The sequence below is a fragment of the Vulpes lagopus genome, chromosome 11 (genome assembly GCF_018345385.1).
Source record: "Vulpes lagopus strain Blue_001 chromosome 11, ASM1834538v1, whole genome shotgun sequence".
Lineage (NCBI taxonomy): Eukaryota > Metazoa > Chordata > Mammalia > Carnivora > Canidae > Vulpes > Vulpes lagopus.
In genome coordinates, this window is record NC_054834.1 from 43,417,221 (window position 1) to 43,426,622 (window position 9,402).

Consider the following 9,402-nt stretch of genomic DNA (forward strand, 5'->3'; position numbering starts at 1 on the left):
CACCTTTGAGGAAGACTTCTCTTCACAGCATCTGGCAATCTGCCCTGGTGACTGTGAGATTAGCTAGGAAAATGCTTCCTTAAGTGCACTTAAAAAATTTTTGTTGATAAGAAGCTTGAAATAGGGATGTGATTAATCAAGTATCCAAAATATTTTTAATTATTCTATAATAAGACTTCCTATAGGATAATCTTGTTTGCTAAGTTTGTCTGAGATCAGCTTGTATCAGGAACAGAACTGAAGAATATCTACATCCGAAATTACTTTAGGGTCACTAACCTAAACCCTCACCCAATACTTGGATCTCTAATGGAACATTTACAAACAGCCTTTCGACAAGTTTTGGAAAGCAGAATTTTCCACCTCACAATAATACTCAAGTATATTTCTGAACTATTTCAAAAGTTCATCTTCATACAATACTGAAATCTTCCCCCTTTAATTTCTGCCCTCTAGTTCCATTCTCTGGAACTACTAGGTCATTAAAGGAGTAACTGGGTTTCTCTGAAGAAAATTTCATTCCATCATACAAATTTAATAAAGTTCTCTTAGTCTAGAACTACAAAGTGTGAAGGTTTGTCACAATACAAGGATATCCCTACTGAGCTGACAACTATATCTAAGGGAACCTTCCATCTTAAAGAGAAATAAAAAAATCACTCCTCACCACTGAAAGCCATAATGATAAGGAGTCAAACTTCTGAATACTACACAGAATAAATAAAGAATCTCAAATGCTCACCTTCTAGCTCTTGGTTGTAAAATTCATATATAAATTTCTAATAAAATACATTCTTTTATCTTTTGATACAATTCCACCCCAATAGTTTTAAATATCCTCCCTTTTGCTCAAGAATTGGCAAGTAGGAAGAGAGATTTCCACAACAATTTATTGTTCATTAGTTTTACAACTTTTTCATGAAGGTTATTTACATATTTAAAACATTCTCAAATATTTAAAAGGCATTATCAGGCGTTATCATTTTACTAGCAACCTTATGAGCACATACATCACTAAAATTCTTTCCTCTTACTTTTTTTTAAATAACACTGATGAACTAGTGGAAGCAATTTCCCTTCTTTGTGAAGCCTATGAGTGTCAGTTGCACCTCCAATAAAAGTTCCATTGATAAATATTCTCGGCACCTGTTGAATAAACAAAAGATTAGGTGTCACTCTAGTCAGAAGTATAGAACCTTTCATATAATAATAATAATAGATGCTCATACTCTGGGTACTGTTTATGGTCTGGGCACCAAACTAAGCTCTTTCACAAAGTACCTACTTAAATCTCTACAACCCTTGAAGTAGGTACTAATTTTAGCCTTATTTTGGAGGGAAATGAGGCACAGGAACTTGCCCCACATCACAATGATAGCAAATGAAAGAGCTAGGATTTAAATGCAGGGCAATCTGACCCTCAGGCCCTTCCGTCTAATTGCTATGGCATATAAAAGGGAAAATAGCAGTCTGTAATTATTGTTTATATGTTTAGGTGGTTCTTATACTTGTTTACTGAAAGGGAAAAGTATACCATAACATCCTCCATGCACATGGAAACAAGAAAGGAAATGACATTTTATATTTTCCTGATAATGCATTTCATTGAAAAAATGCATATGGTTGGACAAATTTCAGGAATCTAAGAACATAAAGCACCTAAAGCACTCTTATTAGCACAGTAACTCAAGACTGACCCATGGTTTGTACTGTCCAAGTCAAAGGAGGAAGGATTTCATCTTGAAAGGAGCTCCAGGAGGATCTTAAAGATTCACAGACGAGTACTCATGACAACACCATTACCCCACTCTCCTAGTCAAAACACACACACACACATGCATGTATGCACATATGGCAAGAATAAAAATAAAACGAATTCTGCTGTTTCCCACTCTCTGAATCTTGTTCCCTGATCTGCCATTTCTTTATCCATAGAAGATTCTCAGAGGATGAAAGAGAGAGTGCCTGGCTCACTTTTCTAACACAAAGGTCTAGGCTCTAGGTGACCCCGGTGCTACCTATTTGGGGAAAAGCACCACAGAGATACACTCACAGTTCTTTCACCGGTCATTTTGTAGAGAGCATCTTGAAATTGGCTTCCATATTCAAGCATGTCCAATTCCACCACTTTATACTTAACATTCATGTCATGGAAAAGTTTTTTTGCCATTGTACAGTAAGAACAAGATGTTTTTGAGAAAATCACCACACAATTATCAGAAATTGTTTCCTGAAGTCAGAAAAAACAAAAACAAAAAAAATCTTTTAATTCTAGACATTATTTCTGGAAAGAAATCATGATTATAGTGGAAAGAAGAAAATAGATAATAGGGACTTAGTTTGAGCACTGAATCATGAGACTCCAAAACCCATCTTCTGCAGATTGAGAATTTTATTATTCATTTTAAAGGAATGTTTTTAGGAAAAAAAAAGTATGTAACAGATGCAAAGTAGGCATGGAGTGATAACAATAGTAATCATAGCCAATTCATATACAGCAAACATCTCTGTGTGCCAGACACAATTCTTAACACCTGACCTTTACTAGCTCATACAAACCTCATTATAATCCTGAGATAGGTCCTATATTTATCTCTATTTTACAGGTGAGGAAAGTGAGGCACTAGAAAGCTAAGTGACTGACTCATAGTCCTCACCTAAAAAGAGCTGGAAAGCTGAGATTTGAGGGTAGGCAAGTCTCATTCTATAGTCCAAGCACTTAAAACTGTTACATTGCCTCTTAAATACTTAATAGGTGTTTAGCAGTTAACTCCTTACCTTCCTTAACTTTTAATGGTGAGAACTGATACACGATTTCTCTTTAAAATATAAGGCTTTTTGGGACACCTGGGTGGCTCAGCGGTTGAGTGCCTGCCTTAGGCCCAGGGTGTGATCCCGGAGTCCCAGGATCGAGTCCCACATGAGGCCCCCTGCATGGAACCTGCTTCTCTCTCTGCCTCTGCCTCTCTCTCTGTGTCTCTCATGAATAAATTAAAAAAAAAAAAAATCTTAAAAAAAAAATGTAAGGCTTTCACTGATCCAGGTATAATACCCCTCAACTTCTACTCCTGCCTAAATATCTTTATAGTAAAACAACAACAACAAACTGTCATTACAGTATTGTTAAGACATTCTTATATTGTTGTTCCTGGAAAAGCTACTACCAGAAATGCTGATTCAATGGGTTACAGGCAGAAGTCAGAAAGTTTTTTTTTTTTTTAACTTCCCAGATGATTCTAATATCAGCCTGGTTTGGAAACCACTCTCCAGGTCTTCATCACAAAAAACATGAGACTTTGCCATGCAACTGCATTGCACTGCCTGTGAAATTTGCTTTGTTTTTGTTTCTAAATATATGAATGTGCAGGTTCTTCAAGAGATTCTGAATAGATAGGTCTAACACCCAAGCATCTGTCTAGGCTGTTTTTACGTAAGTCATAAGCAACACCTTCAAGATGAAACCCAAAATTCAGAAAGTAGAGTGCCCGGGCAAAGTAATTCTAAAGTTACATCCATCTTTGGGTGTCAGAAGGGTTTTAAGTCAGGGTCTACCTGTCTGAAAGCTGGTCTACTTTTATGCCTTCTCATTTTATAGATGAGAACGTTCACAATACTGAGAAGTTCACAATACTAGGATTTAACCCAACCTGTCCCAATGCCAAAGCCAGTGCTTTTTCCTCCACCATGCTGCCCCGGGTTATAAGCACACTGAGACCATCATTTAGAGAGAGCTGAGCATCCCGGGTGTTGACATTCATTAAAACAACTGATGAAGACATTTCAAAGTGAGTTGAAACTCAAGATGACAATGCTAGAGTTTCTCAAACAATCCTTCTCACCTTCTCTTGAGCTCAACCTTGCTAAATTTTCACGATTTTATATTCTTGTTTTAAAAGGGGCAATTCCCTCACTACAGGCTTCTAGCATTGCTGTTAAGTTCATCAGCTGTGAGTGAACATTTTTTTAGCCGAACAAATTAAAGGCAGAAATGTTATATATGTGGCGGTGGTTGGTGGTGGTGAAGAATAGAGAAAAGAAAAACATGAGTATGTCTTGTTGACTGCAAGGGAAGAAAACCATACATAAGAAAAGTTTCCTGAGGCAGAATTAACTGCGTTTTGCAGTGAAAAAGAGGAAAAGAGTTCACAGAAGCACATGGTGTTCCTGAGAGGATCATTTATAGAGTAACTACAGCATACTAAGTTCTGTGTTAGGGGAGAAAGCTTTACACACCATGCCAATATCAAACAGTATCCCTGGGGCAGCATGACTGGTATCAACAGTATACCTGAGGTAGGTCTGAGGGAAAGGAAGAGCTAACCTCACAGACCCAACGTGGAGTAAAGACTCCATGAATCTCATAAATTCTCACTACCAATATGATCTATGATCTAGAACTTTTCTGTCACTTTTATGAAAGCTGGACTACTTTTAGGCCTTCTCATTTTATAGATGAGAACGTTCACAATACTGAGAAGTTCACAATAAATGGTGAACTGGATTATTCACAATATTTATTATTCACAATAAATTGTGAACTGGATTATTTTGATAGCAGATTTTAAAATATATATTTAGTAATTCATTTGCTGACCTATGTCGTGTTGAATACTGAATAAGCATATTAAATGTGTAAGACCCAGTTCTTTTTCCACAGAGGAAAGTTTTTTCCTACTTCTCCAACACTCACTTGAATCTGATTCACAGGAGCAGGTGCTGATGCAGATGATGATGTGCTGTTCCCCATCCTAAAAAGAATTTCAAAAGGCAATGCAGCTTTAAACATTAAAGATAATACATCATTAAAAATAAGATAGCAGATGAGATCCATTTGAAAAAAATCTGGTATGCAAATAAATATATATCCAAATCTATGAAATACAGAAAAGTTTCACTTATTATTAGTACAAAAATATAGGTTTACAAAGTATTTGTTTACAAAAACCAAAAGGGACTGTGGACTGTGTGCTTTGCTAGCCTCCACATGTCCTTAATTATTTGATAAAACCACATTTACTGTGTTTAAAGCCTGGTGCACTCATATCTGAACACCAAATTTCGCAGACTGTCCTAATGCTTGACCTATGACCTGACCATTAGTTCAAAAATAGTTTCCATTTTCATATTAAAATATGCCAAATCTTCACGTCACAAAGATTCAAAGATTTTAAGGAAATTAAGATATCTCAATCACAATACTCATAGCTCCAAGTTTCCTGATCCATAAAGTAAGAATAATAGTCACTCCCACCTCAAAGGGTTTACAAAGATTAAATGTATTGACAGCAGAACAGTCCCTTGATCACAGTAAATATTCAATAACATTTAACATATTACTATCATTTCTTGATTACAGGGACCCTCTAGGTATATATTATCTAAAACCTAGCTGTTGGAGCTTATAAAAGGAGGCATTCATTGCAACACGAGTATATTCGCTAAAAACTTGAGCAGTTTTATATCAAGTCTCTCTGCCTATCTCTAGGACCTTTCCCCATCCACTTTATCTTTCTTGATCAGCCAGTTCTACTGCATTGTCCAAACCACATCCAACATCCTGATGCAAACTAATTAGAGCAAAATTACAAATCTTTCAAAAGAATCACAGAATAATATGGGCTTCAAAGAAGAATTACTTGAACATCTAAAGAGTAAGAGACTAAGGGGGATCCCTGGGTGGCTCAGCAGTTTAGCGTCTGCCTTGGGCCCAGGCAGTGATCCTGGGGTCCTGGGATCGAGTCCCGCATCGGGCTCCCTGCATGGAGCTTGCTTCTCCCTCTGCCTGGGTCTCTGCCTCTTTCTCTCTCTGTGCCTCTCATGAATAAATAAATAAAATCTTAAAAAAAAAAAAAAAAAAGATTAAGAGACTAAAATAAAGAACCGAAATTTCAAAATATATTCTCCTTATGATTATGTTCCAAACTCAAGTTTTGATAGAAAAATTTCTCCTTCCAAACACTTCCTTAATTCCCTGTGAGTGCATTTAAAATTTAAATGTCGGGAGCACCTAGCTGGCTACATCATCAGTAACTCAGGGTTGTGAATTTGAGCCCCACATTGGGTGTAGAATTTACTTTAAGAGAAAAAAATTTAAATGGATAATTACATGTTATCCTCAGATGATGAACAGCTGATTTACATGGGCATGCCTGCACACTTAGAATAAGGATGCTATAACAAACATTTCCTTCAATAATTACAAAGAGAGGCAGGAACTACTCCAAGGGAACATTATAACACTAGAACTCCCCAATGTTTACAATCTATCTCAATAGTTAGCAAGGAAATTTTTAAAACAAAAAAGGCTTATGCACTTAACTCAGGAAGGGGTGAGGATAGTATGCTAGGGAGACTGCAACCAACTTAGATGGAGAGCAGAGAGTGCACATTAAGAAAAAAAAGCACGTGGAGTTCCTGGAGCTCAAACCAGAAAAAAAAAAAAAAAAGGTGAACCAGCACTGGGCTGGACCTAAGAAGGTGCTTCGGTGTAATAAATCAGCAACCTGGGCAGCCCGGGTGGCTCAGCAGTTTAGCACCGCCTTCAGCCCAGGGTGTGATCCTGGAGACCTGGGATCGAGTCCCCCATCAGGCTCCCTGCATGGAGCCTGCTTCTCCCTCTGCCTGTGTCTCTGCCTCTCTCTCTCTCTCTCTCTCTCTGTGTGTCTCATGAATAAATAAATAAAATCTTTAATAAATAAATCAGCAACCTATTGGTTCATCAACTAATTTCCATCTCTAATCCAGCATCTAGCCTTCATCCCCAAACTATCTACCACAATATCTCCTACTGAAGCAGGAGTTCCAGTAGAACCTTCAAACGAATGTTATCTTGGGGCAGTGAGAGGAGGTAGGGGGTGCATCGAAGTATCATCTCCTACCCTCTCCTATAAAAGCGTTTCTGGAAAGAACCTCTCTCCTTCAATTTTGGTTGGGCTTGGTAAAAGTTATTACCTAGTAAGTTAAAGGGACATCAACAGAGAAGTGCACAAGAAACGTTTCACTTCAACATGATTGCACTCATTAGCCATGCCACATTTATGGAGCGCCTACTGCATACAAGGTAGGCGAAACGCTAAATGCCTCAGGGAGACATATCACTGGAAAAACACAGGAACTCAAGGACCTGTGAGTCAAATAGCAAAAACCACGTGGTTAGCACCTTCCGGAGTGGGTCACCAGCTTAGCACAGAGAAATATCCGGGGGGGGGGGGGGGGGGGGGGGCGGGGGGGGGGGGGGGGGGGTGGGGGGGGGGAGGGGGGGGGGGGGGGGGGGGGGGGGGGGGGGGGGGGGGGGGGGGGGGCGGGGGGGGGGGGCGGGGGGGGGGGGGGGGGGGGGGGGGGGGGGGGGGGGGGGGGGGGGGGGGGGGGGGGGGGGGGGGGGGGGCGGCGGGGGGGGGGGGGGGGGGGGGGGGGGGGGGGGGGGGGGCGGGGTGGGGGGGGGGGGGGGTGGGGGGGGGGGGGGGGGGGGGGGGGGGGGGGGGGGCAGGGGGGGGGGGGGGGCGGGGGGGGGGGGGGGGGGGGGGGCGGGGGGGGGGGGGGGGGGGGGGGCGGGGGGGGTGGGGGGGTGGGGGGGGGGGGGGGGGGGGGGGGGGGGGGCGGGGGGGGGGGGGGGGGGGGGGGGGGGGGGGGGGGGGGGGGGGGGGGGGGGGGGGGGGGGGGGGGGCGGGGGCGGGGGGGGGGGGGCGGGGGGGGGGGGGGGGGGGGGGGGGGGGGGGGGGGGGGGGGGGGGGGGGGGGGGGGGGGGGGGGGGGGGGGGGGGGGGGGGGGGGGGGGGGGGGGGGGGGGGGGGGGGGGGGGGGGGGGGGGGGGGGGGGGGGGGGGGGGGGGGGGGGGGGGGGGGGGGGGGGGGGGGGGGGGGGGGGGGGGGGGGGGGGGGGGGGGGGGGGGGGGGGGGGGGGGGGGGGGGGGGGGGGGGGGGGGGGGGGGGGGGGGGGGGGGGGGGGGGGGGGGGGGGGGGGGGGGGGGGGGGGGGGGGGGGGGGGGGGGGGGGGGGGGGGGGGGGGGGGGGGGGGGGGGGGGGGGGGGGGGGGGGGGGGGGGGGGGGGGGGGGGGGGGGGGGGGGGGGGGGGGGGGGGGGGGGGGGGGGGGGGGGGGGGGGGGGGGGGGGGGGGGGGGGGGGGGGGGGGGGGGGGGGGGGGGGGGGGGGGGGGGGGGGGGGGGGGGGGGGGGGGGGGGGGGGGGGGGGGGGGGGGGGGGGGGGCCGGGGGTGCCGGCGGGGGCGTGCCGAACCGGGAGGGGGCGTGGCAAGGGGGGCCGGGCCGGGGGGCCGTGGCGGGGGTGTGTGTGCGGCCAGGGGTGTGTGCAGGGAGCGCGGAGGGGGCTGTGCCGGGCCGGGGTTGCCGGCGGGGGGCGTGCCGGGCCGGGGAGGGGGGCGTGGCAAGGGGGCCGGGCCGGGGGGGCGTGGCGGGGGTGTGTGCAGGGAGCGGGGAGGGGGCTGTGCCGGGCCGGGGGGTGCCGGCGGGGGGCGTGCCGGGCCGGGGAGGGGGGCGTGGCAAGGGGGCCGGGCCGGGGGGGCGTGGCGGGGGTGTGTGCAGGGAGCGGGGAGGGGGCTGTGCCGGGCCGGGGGGTGCCGGCGGGGGGCGCCGAGTCGGGGCGAGGGCTGCGCACGTGCGCTTGAACAGCCGCGCGGCGGCCGCCGACGCCTCACCTGCTGGCCTCGACGCCTCGGCCCAGCCCTCACCTGGCTCTGTAGGGCTTAGGGACGCTCATAAAGGCTCACGGGCGCGTGGAAGCAGCGCGTGGGGACTGTGGCCCACATCCTGGCGAAACGAGAAGAAAAACGTCCGAGAGAAAGACTCGAACGCCTGGGATGTTTACATAGACGGTGGCGTCATCACAACTTCCGGTCTGACAGGTGTCTCCTGAAGAGCCGGTGTCCTCTTACAATTAGGCTGCTGGTCGAGAGCCCATAGAAGTCGTGGGACTATTAGATGTGACCTCCAGGATTAAAAGAAGAAGAGTAATCCAACGTAGAGCTTTCATTCCGAAGAAAGCAAAATTTGTGTTTATAAATAAAAATGAAATTAGAAAATAAAACGAGCTAGCCCAGAGGTGTTTTGCCGTGTCTTTGAAACCAGGTCAAGTGCTGCTAAGGACTGTGCCATTCGTGGCAATCATAGCCCTTTGTGCGTCGCTATTTAAGATGGGGGGGGGGTAGCGCTTTATATTTATTTACTGAGGACATTGAAATCTATTTGTTAAGGTCAAAGGGCAAATATGGTATTTTTCAGAATTCTAAACGACTACAAGAACAAACCTTTTTTGATCTTTCATATCCAACTACGTGAGTTTAAGATTCGCGTTACCAAGTTACAAAATTAGAACTTTTTTTTTTAGAACGTCGGTTTCTAACGGTTCCCCCCCCCCTATTTTCAAGTGAGGTGTTTCATTGCCTTATAAAAG

At 47.1% G+C, this 9,402-nt stretch overlaps 1 protein-coding gene across 1 annotated transcript; it reads right to left on the bottom strand.

Annotated features, from left to right (window-relative positions):
* Window positions 1-872: 872 nt before the first annotated feature.
* GLRX2 (glutaredoxin 2) lies at window positions 873-8,784 on the bottom strand. Its single transcript, XM_041773420.1, has 4 exons — window positions 8,648-8,784; window positions 4,691-4,748; window positions 2,054-2,230; window positions 873-1,146 (listed from the first exon to the last, which is right to left on the bottom strand). Exons 2-4 carry the CDS (start codon window positions 4,745-4,747, stop codon window positions 1,015-1,017), a joined length of 366 nt encoding a protein of 121 aa, XP_041629354.1. The 5' UTR covers window position 4,748; window positions 8,648-8,784; the 3' UTR covers window positions 873-1,014.
* Window positions 8,785-9,402: the final 618 nt, after the last annotated feature.

Excerpts from the sequence above, each read along its gene's own strand:
- GLRX2 (XM_041773420.1), bottom strand. The coding sequence starts at position 4,747 with ATGGGGAACAGCACATCATCATCTGCATCAGCACCTGCTCCTGTGAAT. Across the intron at positions 2,231-4,690 it reads CTCCTGTGAATCAGATTCAA|GAAACAATTTCTGATAATTG; the intron begins GTGAGTGTTGGA and ends TTCTGACTTCAG. Across the intron at positions 1,147-2,053 it reads AAATGACCGGTGAAAGAACT|GTGCCGAGAATATTTATCAA; the intron begins GTGAGTGTATCT and ends TTTATTCAACAG.